Below are 23,809 nucleotides of genomic sequence, written 5' to 3'. Positions count from 1 at the left end.
AAAACTTCATTCTTTTGGCACTCCTAGTGAACAAAGCAGAAGTATTTACTACAATTCATGCAAGGTTTTTAATTCTTTGCATTTCAGCCAAGCTTCACGTACCACAAAGGAATGACAGGATTATTCATTAATTAAGATTTGGGATCTTAATTTGCAAGGAAGATATCAAAGATGCAGTGAAATGAACATGAAATTCTTGCAAAAGACATCCCTAATATTTCCTCTGGTAGGTGCAGGTATTTGGAAAAGCACTTGCTTTCTTGTACTAGGTAAGTTCAAAGCCACTTCTTTCAGCATAATGCTCAGGAAGTTAATTGAAACTAAAGCACCTGTACAGCACAGATCTAAAAAGGATTTTTAATCTTGAAGAAATCATCCCTTGCAAATCCTAGCAAGTGCCTGACCACGATGTCTACCCTTCATTCACCTCACAAGGTGCAATGTGCAATCCCACCTGACACACTCTGAAGAGACTTTGAAAAGTTATTCCCAGCTCCCTTTTCAAAGAGTTTGCAGACTCAGCACCATCACACTCCGTGGTGGTTCAATACCTGACATTGCACATTATTGAAAATGTCACCATCTGCAGGCTTGAAGAGCCACAATCCAACCCAAGATCCATGGGCTGCTCGGGGACTGTCTGAGCTGTCAATAGATCAGAGGGACACAGCACCAGCAATGAGTCTTCACTTCTCTATCCATCCTGGAGATTGATGCAGTGGGGGAATGAAACAACCCCACAGCCCAGGATCACACACAGAGGTGCTGTCTGTGCAGTCCTGCCTCGCAGCACTCACTGCTAAGGAACTGCACATCATTTACAACTAGCCAGCATACAAAATAGGTTTATCCCTGTTCAAGTCCATGCAGCAAGATCACTTAGATGTGTTTCAAATAACAGTCTCTATTCTTCTGTACTTTTCTGTTTATTTTTCCCTTTCAGCCTCCTACTGATGTGTCACTGGAAGCATCTGACAACTTACAAAGCTCTCATTCATCGCTGCTCGAGCACTTTTTCCATTCACCTTTTTCCTCACATTGACTCAAAAGACTCTGTTACCAAGCCCGTAGCTCACTGATCACCGACTGCTTAAGGTTTAATTGCTGTGTAAAAAACCCAGCAAACACCAAGTCTTTTAAACGTCAGCCAACAGCAGCACCACCTTCCTCCTCCTCCGCCCTGCCGTCATTGTTTTCAAATGTTCTTAAAAAAGCTCATTGGTGTGTCTTCCTACCCAGGCAACTTCACGAGCAGAGATCCTATGACTTGTGTAATTCCAATTGGTTAAAAGCTTCCATAAAGGCCTTTTCTCAAAGATATAAACCCAAAGCTCAGAGTGTTTACAGCCCAGCCTGGCCAGTCCACGTTAGGGCTGTAATGCACAGCTTTATAAGTACTGGTACCACAGAAGGTTTAGGGACATCACACCCACCCTAGGGCAGGAAAAGGACACACTGAGCAGTGAGGAAAGACTAGGAATTCTAATGGCAACCCCCCAGCTGTTCTTATCTTCAGGTAATGATAGTTCTAATGACAACTGTGTAACTCCAGTAAAGGGAGTACAGAGTTTAGGGTAGTAATTATTTGCTACCCTCTCTCAAAATATTCCTGGTTTTCTGCTGCCACATGGGAGCATCCAAAGGAGAAAGTATTTCAATAAAACAAAGAAATGTGATACAGTTATTTATAGAAATTTTAAACAACTCCATACATGGGAAAACTATCAGTCATAGGCAGAAATACAAATTTTGAGATATTTTTATGATAAATAATAAATATTTATTTAGTATAAAAAATATTCAGTGCACTGGGTTTCAGTATCGAAGTTTTGAGGAAATCTACTGAACAAATTCTAGGCCCTGCCAGTGTAATTCAGGAAATTCATCTTACACTGCTTGTTTTTTCGAATTCCCACATGACAAGTTTTACACCACCTACATGATTAGGGCAGGAAGAAATCTGAATTTGTTATAACACCAAAAAATGGATCAGGATCAGGCCACCATGTTTCTCCACAAGAAAGGAATCAGGTTAAACTTAAATAGTTCACTACCATTTATGTACACATAATTATATTTTTTCTTTTCCCCCAAGCTGTTTAACTATGGAGACGTCAACTTGTAAGTACTTGAACACGAAGAGTCACCACAAGCAGCTTGTTTATTCACTGAAAGGTCAGTATCAGACACCAGGCTTACCTTATCCAACACAAGAAAAACATTGCTGGGTCATTCTCAGAGGAAAAGGGAGGAAAGGCTGTACTCACTTGTTAAAAAGGTTCAGCCCGATCCTATAGTGGCGCTTCCTGATAACATCGTTACTGAAGGCAGGGGAATCCCAGCTGTTGCGAGTTTCTTTGTGGTAGGTTTGTTTGCTCAAGGTTTGCTCCCTTAGGCTGTCTCTAGAAGAAGATTCTGAGCTGCAATTTATTGTGTCATTGGAGTTGGAAGTGCTGTTGATGCTGTCATTGTCTCCATCGGAATAATCCGACTCGGATTTGCTCTGCCTGTTTGCTGTGCCATTGATGGCTAAATGACTGTCTATAGGCCTGGCCCTGTGTCTCGCCTCCTGCTCCTCCCGGGTGATGATCTTGGCAGGAATACTGTGAGGGATATGTTTGGGGCTTCCCTGTTGACTGGTGATGCCCCGGTCATAGGCATTTTGTCTCTTTAATGAGCCTCTCTCCGAGCGATCGCTCAAGTCCACGGAGCTGTCACTGGGTGGCTCTATAGTTAGCAATGGTAGGTGATCCATCCTCATCCTCTGTTCCTGACATTCCAGGGACGGGGTACTCCTGCAGCTCGTATCAGTGTCTATCTTATCATCTTTGTGGGTCATGGACCAGTACTCTTGGGAGGAGTTCACGGAGCGGAGCCTCAGATCCGACTCCGTGCTGGACGGCCTGTCCACAGACTGGGATAGGGGAAGGGGTGGGGACAACTCCTCCTCGTCGATGTACAACGTGACATCGCTGTACGACGCTGTCATCTCATCGAGCTTCCTGTGATCCACATTGTGGATCGCCGGTTTGGCTGGAGCACAACTGTCCCTCTCCATTTCACGACTTCTGACCTGATCTGCAGCCTGGATTTCGTCAGAGTGCAGGCTACGGCAGTTCAGTGCATCATCGATGGATTCCGCAAGGGATTTCACCTGCCTGGAAAAGGCATCCTCCAGTTCCGTTATAGCATCAGTGAAATCAGTAGATGCTGCTGGAGACTTCATTGTAGCTGTTTCTCCAAGGTCATCGCATTCAGCCGGTACCAGGGACCCCAGCTTTGACCCATCGTTGGTAAGAGAAACTTGTTTCCCTTCGAAGTAAGAGCTGTGGACTTTCTCAGGTCCTTCAAAGGAAAACTGCATTCTCATATTGGACAGGACAATGCGCCTTGACATGCGATTTTCAGACATAGAACTTCGGAGACGCTCAAAGTTCTTGTTCATCTGATACTGGCGAAAGGCGGTTTGGATGGTGCGAGCAGCATGTCTGGTTATGAGACGGCCCCCATACTTCCGTTCTAGCATCTCCACCTGGGGGGTGAACACAGGGAATCTGTAGCTTAATGCAGGTTAGAATGAGGTTAAAGTGTAAAAAAAGATAACTCTTAGAACAACTGCAATTTTCAGACATTTTTCAAAGAGTATACGCTGGTTTTGAAAGTAAAAACTCAAAGCTCCAACAGTGAACTGAATAGTCGTTTGCAAATTCCACCCTAAAATACAAAAAAATGACTCTGTGAATACTATCATATAAAATTATGGTGTTAGCAATTTGTGTGTTCATTTAAAAGTTGGTTTCCACACATTAGCAGTGGTGTGGCCATGTCAAAGCAGACAGGACAGAGCTCTACTGCAGCATAATGCTGTCACACTCTCTGAAGGGACAACTCTCAGTGCCTCACCCTTCTACTTATTTAAAAAACACTGAACAAGATGAATAACTACATTTCTTTATCCCCCCCGCCCAATATTTAATTTCTGCTCTGATGAGTCTTTGCCAGATCAATACAATTCACAAACACAAATGACAAATGACAAAAACACCTATGACAAATCAATATGTTTAATGCTACAATTAAACCCACCATTTTTCTGGCAGCGTTTTTGTGTAAGTCCATGCAATTTTCATAATACTGCAATGATTCAAAAGTCATTTCTTCTTGCCTGCAAATTCAGGTACCCTTTTTCATGAGACACCACGTTTTATTTAATCTCATACCTTGGAGATCTCTCCAAGTAATCTCCAACTAACTGCTAAATTCAGACACTGATGTGCAGAGGGACTTCATCCCCCTTCTATGAAAGGAACTAAATGCTACTAAAAATTATTTTCTAGTCCATTATGGCTATCATTTTTGAGTAGCTGATGTATTTCTTTCAGTGCCACTGCCAGGTTCAGCAGCTCCCATTCCCCTTCCACATTAAAGATGATCTCCCTTTTTGCTCACCGAATCACTGGTTTTTATTTTTTTTATTAATTATAGAGGCAAAAAATATTCTGCACAGTTATTGGCATAAACTGAGGAGGCCAACTTCTCAGGTGGACTCAGATCAGGATTAGTGGTAGGGAATTGTTCTTTTGACTGTATTTTTAAACTTGCTTTCACAAAGCTCAGAAAGCTGTTACTGATCTCTGAGCAGCTCCAAATTCCATCTGGATTTACATTTCCAGATGTAAATTTCTGCATAATTTTCTATAGTGTCTCTTTAAACAATTGTTCAGCCTTTCACTACCAAATGGGGGGTTTTGCCCCCACATTTGCACGTGCCAAAGAGACTATGAGGTTACTCATAAAGCATTCTGAAGATTCAAAAAATTATTAAGAACTTAATAATCTGTCACAACCTTGCCACTGCTGCCACACATTTGCTACTATTTCTATTTGTAGTATACAGACATATACATATATGTATATATATGTGTGTGCATCTCTCTATATATACATCTATCTCACATGTATTTTTATAAATCACAAGAGATTATTTTGCTGGACTAATCTCAAAACAAACAACCTGTCAATTCAGTTCTCCTCTCAAAATTAAATGTCAAACCCAATGAAAAGTAAACTAGCATAGCTAGAGAGAGAGAATGAAACAAAACCTAATATTCCATAAAACAAATTACCTGGATTTTATTCTTGCAACAGGCTGTTGTCCTTCAGCTTTACACAGAAAATAACATCATCACTGATTATCATAAATTAGGGGGGTTTGGTGGGAATTTAAATTGAGATTATTTTCCAACTTGCCTAGATGAGTTAGACCTGTGATTAGTATTTCTGATAGATTTTAATGCCCATTTCATGCAGCTTTTCAATGCAGATTTAATGCAGGTTAACTTTAGGTAAAGTCTGGGACATTTTCCTACATCGTTTTTAGTATCTTCAGCTGTTTCAAGGAGAGCTTTTCAAGAGCAGTAACCAGCTCTTCAGTATCAAGCTTCCTTCATGTATCATTGTCACTTTTATTGTGCAAGACTCCCTGAACAAATACAAAATAACATCTGCAGCTCTCACTCTCCATCAAACTGGCACAGAAGGACAGACGGAACTGGGCTCTGTGGAATATCTGCAGTGCAGGAGATCTCCTCAGAAAGCCTCACACTCTACATCAATCCCTGGTGAGACATCCAGCAAAAACCACTGCCAAAGGTGGAACAGGAAGGAACAGTTTTGATCTCACAAGCAGGTCCAACTTAGCAGCAGAGCTGGCATCAGGAACCTGGTGTCCCCACAATTTGGTGAGCATGGAGGCTAAACTGAACTCATACTTGCTATCCCAAATATTGGCTTCAACTTCGAGGCAGAGCTCAAGCTCTGTTCTTCCAGGTCCTTCTGGAACAACATCTTATGATCCCCCAACTTGAAAATGAGATTTAGCCCCTATAAATTTCACTGACCATCAATGTTTGGTCCAAAATCAGGAGTAGTTTGCTTCCTGTCTGTGGAATTTTGCCACTTTCACCATATTAACATAGAGGTTGGAGTGACTATGGAATATACCTCCATGATTCCCAGACTCTTGGGGATGGGCCTGTGCAGGGCCAGGAGTTGGACCTGATGATACTTGTGGGTCCCTTCCAACTCATTGGGTTCTGTGATTCTGTGATAAGATCTCTAACCAAAAAAACCTTCCAAACCAGAAAACATTGATGTATTTATTGGCTATTGTTCATCTACCACTGCAATGAGTGTATCCTGCATATTTGCTTACCTTAAACTCTTAGGGCACCATTTTCAAATCATAAATATGAACTTATATGGTGATATACATCTTTCAAATAGGAATACATTCAAAACAAACCCTAAAAGGAAAGGCTGGCTGTCTTACAAAAGTGCCTTTTTACAGACAAAGGCTTTGAATGTCTACAACCATTTCTTTGTAAAGGATGTGGGAGTTTTGCCTAGTTGAGTAAAGCCAATTAATGCCTTGAATTCACCCCACAGATACAAGAAAATATCAGCTGCAATATGTTGTTCCTTTCTTTCAGAAGCAACAAAAATATCCAGGTTTCAAAATGACTCATTTGCTTAGGAAAATATTTTGCATTATTGTCCCGAGCATAAGTTCCTGGTAGAACTGTCTTTATTATTAAAACTATCAACATATCTTTTACACCTTTCTTCAGGAAGTGGGGAAGGTGTAAGGGATGCAGGGGTGATACAACACAGGATAAAAGAGTCAAAAACCTCAGAAATGCTGGCACATGACTATTTGAACTAAGCTGGGCACAGAAAAAAGGCATTTTCAGCATCACAACTGATGTGACGCTAAAAAAGACTCCTCCCAGTTTACAGACATCTTGCCATCGTCTTAAATTAAGCAACAAAGCCCAAATACCTGCTTATCTTGTAGGTCTGAGGAGAGTTCATAGCTCTCAGAAAGCGATCTTGACCTTTTGATAGCTTCTTCCTCGGCCTGTTTGCGCAGGATGGACGTGGAGTGCTGGAGTTTGGGCCTCCGCGCCCGCTGGCCCGGGGAGATGGAGTAGAGCCCGTAGGGAGAGGGGTCGTAGTGGTCTGGGCTGATGGCTGAGCTGTGGGTGATCGGCCCTTGGTGGTACCCAGAGGGGCTGTCCAGGGACGTGCCAGTCTCACTGCTCGGAGCCTCGCCCTCGACACTGCAGGGGAGAGACGGGACACGCTCGGTGAGTGCTGCACCCAAACCTCGGCAGCCACCAGCACGGCTCTGCCGAGCAACACTGCAGGCACCCAGCACATCTGCCTGAACTTCAGTGCAATTGTTACAGGGAATGTGGCTTTCATGTCAAACACCACAGGTTTTGCTGTACTCTAAGCAAGTCTCAATGTGCCCTGCAGGCATCACCTTTAGATCATGAGTGGAGCAGGACAATGCAGGTTTCAAGCATTATTTCACCTTATACAGTAATTATTAATAACATCCTCAGTTCCTTAGGCAACTATTGTGTAAAATGAATGAAAACTTCTAATTTCATATAATACTGCTCATTTCCAAGTTGTTCTATTCCAAGTGACAGATGCTTGTTTGTGTCTTTCCTTGCTTTGACAAATTAAAGCAATATTTTCTTACCCTCATATTACAGTTTGACATAAAAGGATTACTTTCCCAGAGATTACTCAACGGAGAGCTGGGATTTAATGGATCTTGAGAGCTACTATGTTTCTAGAGACTAAAGTTGGGAAAAAGTACCTCCAGGAGAAATCTCATTTATTTCTCTGTTAGTGAAAGACTGCTCCCATGGGATGCTTTTGGCATCCTTTGGAGTAAAGCATCCCATGGGATGTTGTTGAGAGCTAATGAAAGCAACGTGCTTTCAGGTGAAGAAAACACATTAGAAACTATCTGGCAAATAAAACACTTTGTTTTCACGTGAATGCTGTTATTGCTAAGGAATAAAGAAAAGGAAAAAACATTTTTGTATTAAAAGGGTGGTACATAATAGGAAACATTTTAAAGCTGAGCCCCAGGCGTATCCCGAAGTCCTGATGACACAGCACTTTGTGTTTGGGTTGTGTTTGCAGCAGGGCACTCTCACACTGCAGTAGGATTTGCACTTTCACTCTTCCACCTTATTCTATGTTTCACATCAGTATTTCCTGTCTGCCTCACCCTGTGTACACAGAGCATTGACAGCAGAACGAAACCGGACCTTTTTTTAATCCCTCAAAAGACTTAGGAAGCACTCCATGACCAAATATAAGCATCTGCAGCACTTGCCCTACCTTTTATTTTAGGAAAGGCACAGCCCAACCCCAAAGGAGTAAAATTCCAGGTCCTGTATTTCTTATTTTGCCTTCATTCACATGAAGAGGAACATAAAAAAACCCAAGTCCTCCTGTTGTCTCTCAGCAGTCCCTTCAGAAAGTATAGACCAAGTTCTGACTGAACCTTCTCCACCAGGAGAGAAGAGGGTTAACACTGGCCAAACCCTCCCAGCTTGAACAGTGGGTACTTTTTAAAGGGAAGGAGAAAAAAAGCCCCTTAGATTTCTTAAAATGCTTCTATAAACATGGAAAACTGAAAGCAAGTACTCTTTCTTTGCCCATCAAAATATGACTCTACCCGAAAGGTATTTTCAAACATACTTAACCCAAGCTGGAAATATTTTCAGTGTGCACACATTACTTTTTCCAAAAAGGAAGCTGACAGGAAACTAATCCCTTTCCCTCTGTGATCCAGCTGGCTTTCAACTTCAAAATGATAAATTAGCCCGAGTTTTGCTAGTGACACTGAAACTGTGTAACCACCCACTGAACACAAACAAATCAGCCTCCCTAAAGCATCCATTAAAGAAACAGGATCACATTCTCTCTTTAAACACTAAAATACTTTTCTCTGTCCTGCCAACTCTGAGGCCACACTATTCTGTGCATCACAGGTTCCCAGACCAAGTTTATAAGTACTTTTCATACAAGTATGGAAAATTTGTTTCTAACAGGAAGGCAGGAATTATCACTATTTCCCCCTTCTTAGGTTTGTGACTTTTTTGGCCGACCTCACCGTTGTGAACTATATAATAACCCTTCCATGTTGATTATAACCTCCTGTTGGCAGTTTAATAATGATACCTTCAATGGATCACTTAACCTGTTCAGCAACAAAAAGTTTCTGCCCTAGCAGAAAAAGGTGGAAGGAGGTCTGCCCAGGGCTCTGATTAAAGTTAAGGGCTTCTTCTTAATTGTAGTTTGCCTCTTGTACTTTTTCCAGATATAAATGTGATGCTTGACTGACTACAATGCTTGCTCTCCTTTTGCTCACAGGCCTATTCCCTACCACCTAACCTGGGAAGCAGGGAATTAATTACCTTTTAGGACAGGCAGCCTCCTGCAAACAACAGCCCTTCAAAGCAAACCCACGTGCACAGCCACTACCACGTGTTTTAGGGCTTTCTCCCATCCAGCTCTTCTGCCTCTTACAAGCAGCTCAAGCTCCATATGAGCTCTTGCATTCCAATGAACTCCACTGACAGGGAAAAGCAGCTCACTTTCTACTTCCCACCACTGTACATATGTTTGGAAAAGAAAAACATTTCAACAAATATGACTTGTGTGAAGCTATAAGGGTGACAGGTTGGATTGCTCCACTGAGGGGGAACAGCACCCAGAGCTGGTGGAAGTGCTCTCCAAGCCACCTTCCATCGTTTATCACCAGTCCTGGTCAACTGGAGAGGTCCCAGGGGACTGGAGGTCACCAAATGTGATGCCCACCTACAAGAAGGGACAGAAGGATGATCCAGGGAGCTCCAGGCCAGTTAGCCTGACCTCAGTGATGAGGAAGGTCATGGAGCAGATCATCTCGAGTGCCACCACATGGCATGTGCGGGACAGCCGGGGGACCAGGCCCAGCCAGCGCGGGTTTGGGAAAGGCAGGTCCTGCCTGACCAACCTGATCTCCCTCTATGACAAGGTGAGCAGCTCGGGGGGGGGGAGGGAAAGGCTTTGGATGTGAACCTGGATGCAGGAAAGCCTTTGACACCCACAGCATTCTCCTGGAGACACGGGCTGCTCGTGGCCTGCATGGGTCACTGCTCACCGGGCTCACAACTGGCTGCTGGCCCAGGGAGGAGTGGGGAAGGGAGCTCCATCCAGCTGGGAATGGGCACCAGTGGTGGGCAATGGAGCTCCATCCAGCTGGGAATGGGCACCAGTGGTGGGCAATGGAGCTCCATCCAGCTGGGAATGGGCACCAGGGGGTTACACAGGGGTCAGTGCTGGGGCCAGTTTTGTTTAATGTCTTTGTCAATAACCCTGACAAGGGGATCGAGGGCACCCTTGGTCAGTCTGCAGGTGACACCAAGGTGAGTGGGAGTGCTGATGTGCTGGAGGGCAGGAAGGCTCTGCAGAGGGATCTGAACAGGCTGGATCCATGGACCAAGGCCAATTGTGTGAGGTTCAATAATGTCAAGTGCCAGTTCCTGCCCCTGCATCACAACAAGACTACAGACTGGGAGCAGAGGGGCTGGGAAGCTGGAGAAGGCCCTGGGGGTGCTGGTGACAGCGGCTGGACGTGATCCCAGGTGAGCCCAGGGGGGCAAGAGGCCAATGGCCCTTGGGCTGTGCCAGCCCTGCTGTGGCAGCAGGAGCAGGGCAGGGATTGTCTCCCTGTGCTGGCCCTGCTGAGGCCACACCTCGAATTCTGAGGGCAGCTCTGGGCCCCTCATGACAAGAAAGACTCTGAGGGGCTGGAGCGTGTCTAGGGAAGGGAACAGAGCTGGGGAAGGGGCTGAGGGAGCTGGGGGGGCTCAGCCTGGAACAAAGGAGGCTCAGGGAAGACCTGATCAGTCCCTCCAACTCCCTGACAGGAAGGGGGAGTGGGTGGGGGTCTGGCTCTGCTCCCAGGGAACAAGTGATGGAAGAGGACGTGAGCCTCAAGTTGCACCAGGGGAGATTTAGGTTGGGTACTAGGAAAAATTTCTTCCCGGAAAGGGTTGTCCAGCCCTGGCACAGCTGCCCAGGGCAGCAGTGGAGTCCCCATTCCTGGAGGGATTTAAAGCCATGTGGATGTGGCACTTGGGGACATGGGTCAGTGGTGGCCTTGGCAGTGCTGGGGGATGGCTGGACTCGATGATCTTAAAGGTCTTCTCCAACCTAACAATTCTATGACTAAAACAGGCTCAGAACACTTATCTATCCACTTATTAGAAATGCCTACACACAAAAATGTCAAGGATTCTGCTCCAGGCTGGCAGCAAGAACTAGAATCCTGTGACTGAGGGAGTAGCTGAGACACCTCTCCAGCACTGCTTCCCTTCCAGCAGCCACCCTTCACACACTGCTTTTCTCACATGGGTGAGAAATTAAGTACATGAAGCACACTGTAAAAATGGACAATGCAACACTGTTTATTATTATTTATGCTTATATACTATATATTATAATAAATAAATGTTAATTAAAAGTCCCAACTGGAATTAAAAAAACCCCTTCTTAATAAAGGTCTCCAATTTGAGGCATCTGCCACCTACCCTACATGTCCAGTAGAATTACTGATAAATTCAATGTTTAAAGAAAAACAACTAGTGGATTAATTTGGTTCATCTCCCTGCAATGTGCAACTGCATATTACTAGTGAGCCCAGCAATCTGCTGAATATTCCAATTAGGTAATATTAGGAGAAAGCAAACCAGTTGAAATTAACTTTTCATTCTTAGAATTCTAATTGTTTTATCACACTCTTGTTTCAGCAGAAAACAGACACTCATTATCTGCCAAGCCAGAAAAAGGGAAAGGTTGTTTAGCAGTATTTTACAAAGAAGAAGAGAATGGAACAGCTACAGAATGAAAATGAAATATTTAAAAATAATTAGTACTACTAATATGACTTTTCATGAATAAAAATTTAAACCAGAGCCATTGAAAAACTTTGGACATCTCAATTACTTTTTTTTGAAGGAATGGCCAGCACTGGCTGAATCAGGATTTAACAGTAATTGACACTGGAAGTTTCTTCTTGCATAAAGCTCAACTTAAAATACTGTTAAAAAATCCCAAACCACCACTGTATCAAGGAACAACAGGGAAGAAGAAAGGCTTAGAGAAAGACAGAAACAGGCCACGTACAGTACTCTTAACGTACTACAATGGATAGGTAAAATTGGTGAAAATCAGATTACTTTCTCTAATGTTATAACTCAGTATTCACCAGCTGGATTCAGGCATTTTCTGCCGTTTTGCCTGTGTCTGGCTCTGCACTTCCTGCAGGAGCTGAGCCCCACGCTCTGCAAACACTTTTAAATTAAACTACACCACTGAAGTGGCCCCTGCATGGCAGCAGGGCCTGCTGATTTCACCAGCCGGGCAGGGGGGAAGGGCCACCCCACAGTGCAGCCCCTGTCACCCACCCCACAGCACAGCTCTCTGTCACCCACCCCACAGCACAGCCCCCGTGTCCCCACCCCACAGCACAGCCCCTGTCCCTCACCCCACAGTGCAGCCCCTGTCCCCCACCCCACAGTGCAGCCTCTGTCACCCACCCCACAGCACACCCCCTGTCCCTCACCCCACAGCTCAGCTCCCTGTCACCCACCCCACAGCACAGCTCCCTGCCACCCACAGCACAGCCCCTGTCACCCACCCCACAGCACAGCTCCTGTCACCCACCCCACAGCGCAGCTCCTGTCACCCACCCCACAGTGCAGCCCCTCTCACCCACCCCACAGGACAGCCCCCGTCCCCCCCCCCCCCGCTGTGCCCCCCCCGCACAGCCCCAGAGCTCCTGCCAGCTCCGGTGCAGGGCTGACCCCAGGGCACACCCAGGGGCTGCCAGAAGCTGCTCCTCTCCCTCCTTTGCCCAGATGCCAAAGCTGAGGGATGGTGCCCAGGCTGGAGCTCTGCACTCCAGCAGCACCAAGAGATCCAGGCTGACAAAATGTGAAGGAGATGTGGCTGCTTGGAAAAAGGTCGTGGTTTTCACAGTTATTTCCCACTGCTCAGGGGATGAGTTCATGTCAGGAATTACCTAATAAGAAAAAGCTCTGTCTCCTCTCTCCCTCTGTAGCTGTGTGGTTAGCCATGACCAAAGCACATTACTTCTTCTCCGGGCATTTTAGCAGCAGAAACCTGGCAGGTCTTTTCTTCTCATTTTATACCTTCAATTCACAGAATCACAGAACATCCTGAGTTGGAAGGGACCCATCAGGACCATCAAGTCCAACTCTTGGCCCTGCACAGACATCCCAACAATCCCACCCTGTCCCTCAGAGCCTTGTCCAAACCCTCCTGGAGCTCTGGCAGCCTTGGGGCTGTGCCCACTGCCCTGGGGAGCCTGGGCAGTGCCCAACCACCCTCTGGGGGAATTGTTACCTCTGCTCACAAAGGCTGTCATGAGCAACCAGTACACTAAACCCACTGTCATATTTTAAACCAACATATTATGTTGCATATCTACTGTTATTCCTTTCATTTTTATATTCACACCTTCCTTTCCCTTCAAATCTTGCCAGACTCTTACCAAAACTAAAAATAAGCACAACAGAGACAAAATTTAGAAAAACAAGACAACCTCAACATTTGAGCTTAAAATGGAAACTGGAAAGAGTCCTCAAGATCTAAATTCCAGTAAGGAGCAAACCCTAAGCTTTTCCATGAGTACAGACTTATCTGTTCCACTGACTAATGGCAAAATGACCAGAGGAGCTACAGTTTTGTATCCAGAGGCGCAAGAATTTATCTGTCAGAGAAACTGTACTACCAAAGACAGACATTTGATAACCAGAAGACCAGAAAGTTCCTTTTTTCCTGAGGCCCAGTACCTTATCTTTAAAATGACATGCATGTAAAAAGGAAGTATATAACAATAATATCAGATGCAAGGAATGGTTCAGTATTGCCACTCACCCCAGAAGCCCCACAGTTCACAAGCAGTCAAGTGTCCTTGTGCATTTTTAGGACTAAAATACAAAGATAGTGGGAACATATGCTCACAGAAATCATCCACATGTTCAAACCAGTATGTTGCAGATTCAGTTTGCAACAAAGAAATTCAACATGCTTCTAAATAATGCAAATGCCAAACCAAAACTGCATGCAACATTTTAAAATAGAACCAAAGAGACCCTCCCAGCAAAACAGAGCAAACACTTGAGAAACTGTTTTACCAATGAGCTGTCTCTGAAATCACTGTTATTTTCATCATTCATTTAGAATGGACTTTCAACAGTGTAATATAAAGACTTGTAATTGAAAACAGGCCCAAACAACTGGATGGTACACACATGAGAACCAATCAGCCTTATATTAATCCTGTAAAAAATGTGCTTTGGACATAAAGAGAAGTATGACAATATAATAAGTTTGTGCTGTTACATCATAAAGATTTTCCGTAGCATTTTAGATCCTTACAAGTTCAAGGTATACGGAATAAATGTCTCTTCTTCTACATTGTGTAAAGAAAGCCCAAGTATTATGAATACAGCAACTAAACCACAGCCAACTTAAAATTCTAGTCAGCAGGAGATGATAAAACAGTCGGCTTGGCCGTGACAATGCACGTGCTCTGTTCTTTAGGAGGCAGCTCTTAAAGCAGGACTGTGGCAGAGCAGCACTTGCCAGGGACAGCAGTCAAAACTGCAGGTAGCCTGCACAGCCTGAATTCAAATGGAACTTAAGGAAGGATTGATATATTTATTTTATTTGTTGCAACAGTGAAACATTTGCATGAGTAGTTCTTCAAAAAATTGCTCAGTCAAATCCACCCCTTCTCTAACTTGCCTGCTTTTCCCTGAATGCATATAATTGATTCCCCTCTTCAGGAAAAATGCATGTAAATCTGGTTCCTTTTAAGTCATATCTACTGATAGGACAATTCAGGAAGCTGATTTTCTTCCTTTGTCCCAGAAACTTTTCTGTCCATAAACATGAACATGATATCCACAGCTGAAGTATCTGGACACCTTATGATTTATGAGATGGATTTAAATGCAAACCAAAGAGTGAAGCTAAACATGATTCCCAGTAAAACTTCAGCCTCACTCAAAAATAAATATTCTGTGTAAACAGGGAGGAAGAATTGCTGGGCATCTACTTTATACCAACTATCTCCTTTTAAAATCTGCAGCTTCAGACCAGCCAAAGTCTGATCTTAGCTCCTAATTATAGATTCCCACTTGAAATAGATCCAAATTCTCTACCTAGCTCAAGGAATGCAGACCAGAAGTCGCCCACGGAACTAAGTCAGTAACAGAGAGGAGCCCAGGGCAGCTGCTGGAGCAGCTGGGGTGGTCAGACACTTCCACCAGGAGGGCTGGAACACACCACTGGAATGGCAATAATGCTTGGGTCCAGGGCAGCATTCCACAGGGGAACAAACCTCTCCAAAAGCTCATTTCTTGCACGTAACTTTGCCTTTACAAGTGCAAGGCAGCCCTGCTTTGCCTGGGACGCTGGAAGCGACAGTTCCAGGCAGAGCACTGCTAACCAGGACTGTGCTCCCCACACACAGCACTCCTTTGGCACCACGGGCCACCTCCTGCTTCAAAAGCTGGCTTGCACTTCAGTCCTGTGGGGCTTTCTGCTCTGAACTACGAGGTGTGTTTAATTAAAGCTCTCATCTATGCATTGGATTATCTCAAATTACTCTCCACAAAATGTTCTTAGAGTGACTTCTCAAGATGCAAAACCAGCCAGATGTACCTCCTTCATTTTTCTCCACACCCCCCCTACAATATTCCCCAGTGGAGTGAGAACATTTGAGCAGAAGTATATTATTAGTATGGTTTGCAACAGATTAGAATCCAGTTCTTATTGCCATGCCTGTTTTGTGCTGTCTAGTAAACAAAAGTCAATTGTATTAAGAACTCCTACAAATCCCCAAATTCAATAAATGCAATAACATTAACAAACCAATCTACCTTCAAATATACACTGCCAAGAGTTCAAAGCCATTATGATGGACAACAGCACTCACAAAGGCTTTGATCCAGGAAAGAAATATTGACCAATGTGTTTGACTTAGAATGCACTCTCAGTTCAGCTGTTTCTGTTAAAAACAAATGAGACCTTTGAATGCACATCAAAGTAACGTCCCAGGTAATTCATCTTACTGAAGTTAAATATCACTGCGAGAAAAATCCAGACAAAATTTGCATGTGTCTCAGAAGCAAACACTAACAAAGCAGTCACTTCATTCAGGAATATTCTGTGTGGTGAGACTGCCAGTAACAACCAGGCTGAGTCAAAACAGTCTGACAGCCATGGGCAGGGAGCAGAGTTCCTCACACAGTACCCTGAGTGCCCTGCAAACCTGCATTTGTTCTCTGGGCCACGTCCTGGATTTGAAACTACAGAAAAACCCCAACATCCACTCCTTTGGACACTACCAAGTTTTAATTCTCACTAAACAACCCCATAAAAGGCATTAACAAAAATGCTTTTTAAAGCAGGCCATTTTGACCCCCAGTCTTAGATGCCATTAATGGTAGCAGAGAGCAGGGTAAAAAGGTTATTTTCTCCACCCCAAAGCAGAATGTAGGAATGAATGCACTGTCACTACTGAAATGGAGATACACCAGCAAGATGAAAATAGAGTGGAACAAAAACCTACGCGAATTCTCCATTTTAGGGAACAACATTTACAATAGAGTTCAGAGCTAAGGCAATTCATTTGGAAAGCACTCACTTGAGATTATCTTCAGCTTCCAAGGTTAAACACCTCCCAGATCAGCTTTGTCAAAGAGTGGCAGCATATCTGCTATCAGACAACATGTACTACAAAGGGTCAAACCAACCAACCCTCACCAGTAGCCACTTACTGCCTTATGAGCCTGATCTGCTAAAGGCAAAGCTGCATTTTATTTTCATTATTTAGCAGCTGGAAAGTAACAAAGGAGACTCACAGCACCCATAGGACTTGAGTACAGTTTACAAACATCAGCTTCTATCTCAGGTCATCCAATCTGTGTTAATTATCACCCAGCATCAATCATATTCCATCCTTCACATTCTTTAAAAAATGGATATTATTAAAAGATTACTATGGCAGCAATTAGAGGCCTGTGGCTCAAATCAGCCCAAGTTTTAGAATTTTTAGAGAGGTTTTTTTATGTTCAGTTCTTCCTCTTGATGTGTCAGCACAGAATATACTAACATCAGAAAATGTCATGCATGCTTCAAAAAGATGCTTTAGCTTCTTACAGGGACTAAAGCTCACCATTTTTAGGTGTAACTGTGGTATCTGGTATGGATCATGTAACAAAATCTGTGAAAGTCTGTCCACCACTGCAGACTTTGTCCTGTTCCCCCTATGCAAACTCTTACACAATGGGATAAGCTGCGCAAATCTGGGCAGTTTCTCAATGCAGCTGTGGTAGAATTTGACCTCAACTATTTATCATTTATTCAGATACACCATTCAGCTGGAATCCTCTTATTTAGCATATATGCACTGCCTATGAACCATCCTGAAGAGAGCAGGATATTAATACACATTCTACTGTTTATCCCGTGACGTGACCTTTATACAAGGCTGATTTTAAAAAGGAAGATCTGGTTTCTGCAGCTGAGAAAAGCCTGGTTTGCCTGCACAGCTGAGGCAGCATTTGATAGAACACAGGAATCCTTGGTGTCCCATACCAGCCATCCTATTTCACATCTCCTGTGGCTTCAGCTGTTGTGTCAAGCCCTGCAGAGGAAGGGGTGACACAGAAGGCAGTGCTGAGAAATCAGCTTGCTGCCAACCACATTCTGGAAGAGACCAAATCCTAGTTTCCTCTCCCTGTTCAGGTCTTGGTGGATAATACTCTTCTTTCCCCTCTTAAACCCCATATATCATATGAACATGAATCAGTTTAAAGATGCCCAGTGAAATCCTGGTCACTGAGTTAATGTTTCAGGATTGAAATTTCCTACACAGAAACTATGTTCTCATCTTAGATCAAATATACTTGATAAAACCTATCATTTGACTCATTTTAAAGTTTTGCCCCTTTACTATTTGAAAATATAAGAAGGAGAACAGAGAGCTAGGAACAACTTTTGAGCAGGCCACCCTTTCCCTTAGAGTATGTCTGAGGGCCTGGACAGAGGGAAATTAAGAATAATCATTAATCAAAGAGCATGCAGAGGGTCCATGCAGCAGAAATGGCAACAAAATCATCTTTCTGTACTGGACACTGTAGCAGGGAAAGTCACAGATCACTACACTATTGTACTCATTTTGGCCATATTTTAAGCTAAGTAGCAAATGAATGCTGTACAAAAAGACCTACTTTAAATGACCAAGGGATCTCAGTTCAACTGGTTAATAATATATTATTATTATCTAATGAGCTGTGCTTTCAAACAATGTCACTGATGAACACGAGATACTTTGCTGTCTCTTGAGATTATCTTCAGCTTCCAAGGTTAAACACCTCCCAGATCACCTTTGTGTCTGATATTTGCTATCAGACACAATATCTACTACAAAGGGTCAAACCAACCAACCCTCACCAGTAGCCAGTAGGATTTAAGAAACAGTTGGCTAAAATTCTCCCACTTTTAAAGTCAGAAAGAAAGGGATTATTCAACTTTTCGTGGTTGGTTGACTTCCCTCTGAAGTTACAGACAAACCTCATAAATTTACAGAGCAATTTAACATACTTAAAAAGGCCAATCCAAAGGATGGACTGTTAAAAGTCTGATCAGAAAGCACCCTTAGTGATCTAACTGAATCTGGAAGTGCACAGAATATAAAAATAAACTGAGCAAACCCTGCATTTCGACTGCCAACTTGGTTGTGCCAAGGCTAAAAAAACAAACCCCAAGGAAATGAAACCCTCCTAGTTTTCTCTGTGGGAAAACAATGTCATTTCGAAACGGGCATGGGAAACTCTCAGCAGGTAGGAAAGAAATGGATGAGAACACGGCACTTATTCCTGCTTCCAGGGAAGTGCAGGGTGTTGTTCCCATCCCGGGAGAACGGGAGCTGGCCTGGAGCACTGTGCACATGGAGAGGTGGTGCAACTCACTGGAACAGAACCACTGCTCACCTCTCTGCAATCACAGGCATCCTCATAAAAGGGAGATTTTTATCCTCTGCAACACACCCAAGTATACAGAACATGGTGTTTAAGGAAACAAAATGGAAAGAGACCTTTTGTTTGAAGTAGGAAGTTTAGTGGAAAAGACAATGTTGTAGATGTTGTGAGATTCAAGGCAATGTGCTCAAATAAAGAAGATATTTGCAGACACAGAAAGATATTCTGTGCATTACTACACACAAATCTTCACTCTTGTAGAAATGAGACCTCAAAAGATTGCTTATAACCTCTAAATCAACTAAAGAGCTGACAGATGGTTTTTCTCATTCACAAACTTCCTTCCTTTTACATTTCCTCTCCATTATGCTGACTCCATGTATTTTACAGTTCTTTCTCTGCTAGAGAGGAATTAAGTGTAGGCTTTAAGTAGGATGTCTGACTCACTTCACTGATGACAGTAAAAGAGTAACACAGGTAGCAACACCTGTCTTGGCAATGTTTTAGTGCACACACAGGGAAGGAGAGCAGATGTTGGGCTGTGCTGGAGCTGGGAGAGCTCCCCTTGGATGCAGCACACACTGCCCAGCATGGCCCTGCAGCCCTGCCCCAAAACCAGGGACACTGCAGCCCTGCCCCAGCACCAGGGACACTCTGCAGCCCTGCCCCAGCACCAGGGACACTCTGCAGCCCTGCCCCAGCACCAGGGACACTCTGCACTGGCTCCTGCTGGTGCAGCTTGTCTTAGCTGGGGCTGCACGGGAGGCTCAGCAACCACAAAAGAACACGAGGTCTAAAATACAGAACTCAGATGATCCTTAGTATTTATGGGCTCTTTACTAAGACATAGTTCACAGATCTTTCTGCAGTGGAAAATGGTTTTTTAGGACAAGGATGGAAGTGCAGTTCCCAAAAACAAGGCTCACCATTTTGTGAACTGAAAGTGAAACACAGAGCAAAGCCAGATTTTGAAAGTCTCAACCAAAGACAGTCAGAAATACTCTTGTGCAATATGCTACACTGTGGTAGGAAAACCTGAAATACTTTTCTTCTAGGTTAACCTAATCAAAAACATCTTAATCACATTTTAATAACAAAAGAGGAATCCAAGTTTGCCACACGTCACCATTTGGGACAATTTCCATTAAGTCCAGGTAATCCTCTGTTCTCTCTCAATTCACAAGGCATTAATGACTGGTATTAATAGGAAACCATTAGCTGGAAAGGATCATTCTTCCAAATCTAGAAGCATTAAAATCAGCCCCTTCTTGAAACCAGTTTCTACTAAATGCCCCACACCACTGGTATTTTCTAAACAAGATTCACAGAGTAAAATATAAGAAAAGAATATCTAAACAAAAATAATGAACTGTCTCTCTTTCATGAACCTAAGAGCAGCTGATAATATTATCTAACATTCAACACCCTGTGAAATGTTAACTTTGAAGCACAAGCATCACCCCAGACACCTCTAGAATGGAAATCCCACAGCTGTTCCACAGCATATTACAATAATGTAGAACCAAGTAAGAAATAAAAATAAAGATCATTTTTATTCCCTATTGAGAATGCAGAGTGATTGAGAGAAAAACTATTATTAGGCTACAGCACAATCAATAAGTCAGGGTTTTATAGAGGCCTAAGAACTGATAGAGCCCAAGGAACTGCAGCTGGATGGGGAACACTGCTGTCCCTGTCATTTGAAGGATGATTTCCTCAGCACAACCCCCCCAAGCAATGAGGGAAACCCTGTCTTTGGTATTATCTTTAAAGGCAGGAGGATTTCCAACTAATTCATCCATTCCTTCCTGCAGATTTACCCCTGGAGTTGTGTGCAAGCACTGCCATGGCCTATCCCAGCCTGAGCCACGAGAACTGAAAGGATCTCCCCTGGAATCATTCCAGCTGTAGCTCCTCTCCAACACTGAACCCAAGTGAAATGCAGCCCAGGGCAGAGCTGGCTGAGCTCCAGTGCCCACAGCCACTGCTGGAGCTCACTCTCTGTGGGATCTGAGACTGAGTCTGGTCCATTCTGCCATAAAGGTGGAGAGTGAACATTAAATTAAAGACAAATTGTGAACTCTCCTGCAGTGCAGAGTCAGGACTGGCTGTAAACGTGCTCTGCAACAGAAAATCCACCAGGTTTGCATCCTTGTTTTCTTTACCCAGTGTAAAGATGGCTGCAAAGGTCATGTATGGATCAACAAACAGAAGGAAGTCTGTTTTCTTTCTCTCTATTCTTACCATTTAAACTCATGACACATCCATCCTTGTTAATGGGATGAATTTTAGGGGCGACTTAACAATGCAATTACCCCTCAAATCCAGCTTGGGATTCTTTTTCCATTGCCCTGCCCTGTATTGTAGCCCCCAATGTAAAACAAAGCCAAATCATAACTGCTGCATTCTGTTTGTGCTTGCACAGCATAAGGCAACGGGGAATTGGGTCCTTTGTTTCTAAGCACAAGTTTAACTTGGATGACACTGAACTACTGAAAGAATCTGATTAACAGATATAACACACCAATTTCCTGTATTAAAGGCTATCAAAGCCATCATTCTAATTTTCTGCTTCTCTCACAGAGACAAAAGGGTTTGATTTTTTTTTATCATACCAAAGCTTGGCTTTTTTACTTTATTTTTATTAAAGACATCTCTGCAATAATTTCATGAAAATGATTCTGGTCTTTTGTCTATTGTAAGGAAGCAAAAGGATTTATTTAGCTAAATTTGCAGTCCCCTTTAATGTAATACTAGGGCTTTGTGCTACAGTGGATTAAAGCAGCATCTGTTCTTCTCTGGAAACCTGGAGTGGAATCACAGCAGTGCAGTGAAGTTGCCATCTCTGTCTGTACCCTAAGTAGAATTGTCCCTCCTCTAAATAAAATTCAAATGGATTCCTGAAGGACACAAGAAGGACTATCTAAGTAAAATATTTTTGATTAATAAGTCTTGCTAAAAAAGCCCATGATCAGTAACTATTTTTGCATAACAAAAACGTGTGACTTTAACAAAATCTATATTTACATAATTTTTGACATAAAATGACAATATACAGGATGCTAAAAGTGAACTTCCAAACACAGAGCCTGATCCTGCTCTTGTAACTACACAGTCCCCCAAGGCAACAGAAATAAAGCAGCAAACTCAGGAATATGACTTTGGCTCATACTCTGTTTAAACACAAATGACACTGAAACAAAGCATGGTTAACAAAAACAGTGCACCAGCACACCTTCTCCCCTAACCCATGATCCAGCTCTTTGTAATTCCAGCTGCTCTGTGGATCAGGCAATGCCTGAGTTAAGGGCACATCCTCATACATTTAATGTCACAAACAGAGCAATCAGGGCTCCATCTTGATTACAGTTTCTGAGGTCTCCTGCAGTTCTGTTATTAAATAAACATACAAAGAAATAATTGATTGACAGCTGGTGTGATTAAAATATGCCTGGCTCTGAAATTAATGATAAAATTACCATTGGGTCTGACAGAGAAAGAACGAAGGAAATGCTGAAAGAGCAAAAAAATTGCATCCTGAAAGTCCTTTATGAATTATCCGTGCAAATCCCTGCACTGAAAAGGTACAACAACCCAGCTAGTCTACATCCATGTCTCATACTGCTCAAAGGAACACAGTGGGGTTTCTTCTCCTCAGACTTTGGTCCTTCTCTATTTTTTAAAAAAATACAATATTCAAAAATACAGTCCCTTGAACCCTCCTTTGCACCTGTCAGAATCATGCAGAAACTGGGAGCCTCATGGGTTTACAGCAAAGAAGGGGCATCAGTTGGGATGCTGAAATTCTGTGAAGGCCTAGTGGGTAATTTCCAGGCCATGTTTATGGCATTAATATTTCCAGAATGCCCTGATAGCAGGCTAAACCCCATTTTACCCACTGAGAGTCACACAGCTGAGGCTACAAAGTGAAGGCAATGCACTGTCTTGAATTTCAATTGGAATATCACACAGTAGGGAAAGGAACACTTGGAAAGCAATACCTCACTCTTGTTTCCCAAAGTTCTGCTAGAGACCCCTGAAATCTGAGTGTCAGTGGTGTTAAACAGCAAGAAGCACAACTGAACCATGGGAGCTGTTAAACACCCACAGGTAACAGGATGACACCCTGCATCACCACCAGAGCAGTGACTGCTTTGGGGCCAGTTTTTGTAACTCACAGCTGAGTCTGATCGGTGTCAGGGCAAGTACAGTCTGAGGCATCACTCTAGTAATCACCTAAGTGCTCTAATCAGCTACAGCATTAGGAGACCTTCCTCTTCAGAGAGTCTGATCCTCGAATTGCCATCTTTATACTTCACAGAAAACACGATCAGCATAAAGATGAACTGTTGTTCCACAGCAGTTGTTCCTCCCAAAGTCCTTGCACCTGCTCTCGAGACCCTCATGGGCACAAAACGATCCCAGCCTCCAAGTGCTGGCAGAGCATTCTCATGAACACCCAACACCTGGAGGAATACTTTCTACATCCATACAAATAGAAACACGATTCTCTTGAAAGAATTTTCATTTTGCAAACATGAAGTGGTCACAGGGTGAGAAAAAACCCATGGAAGGCCACGAGGCTGTCTATCCTAGGAAATCACTTCCCAGTTCTCCAGAGGAGCACTCTGAGAACCACTGGTGAAGACACCTTCTCCAGCAGAGAAGGTCTGCTTGCCCTGCAAGGATCAGCAACCTTCCAATACAAGTCTGTAACAGGAACAACAAATCAGTTACTGTTCAACTTGGCATTTGCCCTTTCCAGTGAAAAACTGAATCCCTGGGTTTTCTTACCTGAAAGTTGCCAATTATTCAATGAATCTGAACTGCAAGTTGTTTATTAACTGCCCCAGGCTTCCTAAGGGGCAAAGAAA

At 43.4% G+C, this 23,809-nt stretch overlaps 1 protein-coding gene across 10 annotated transcripts in view; it reads right to left on the bottom strand.

Annotated features, from left to right (window-relative positions):
- Nucleotides 1-23,809, bottom strand: part of IQSEC1 (IQ motif and Sec7 domain 1) — a 331,221-nt gene that overhangs the window by 39,574 nt on the left and 267,838 nt on the right. For all 10 annotated transcript variants that reach the window (XM_027703149.1, XM_027703156.1, XM_027703159.1 and 7 more), the window contains 2 exons: nt 6,842-7,121; nt 2,268-3,532 (listed from right to left, as the gene is read on the bottom strand). In XM_027703149.1, coding sequence (XP_027558950.1) covers nt 2,268-3,532; nt 6,842-7,121 — 1,545 coding nt within the window. The remainder of the gene's footprint in view (nt 1-2,267; nt 3,533-6,841; nt 7,122-23,809) is intronic.

This window comes from Neopelma chrysocephalum, unplaced genomic scaffold, assembly GCF_003984885.1.
Source record: "Neopelma chrysocephalum unplaced genomic scaffold, ASM398488v2 Primary Assembly neopelma1_209, whole genome shotgun sequence".
NCBI lineage: Eukaryota > Metazoa > Chordata > Aves > Passeriformes > Pipridae > Neopelma > Neopelma chrysocephalum.
This window is presented reverse-complemented; position numbering and strand designations above follow the sequence as displayed.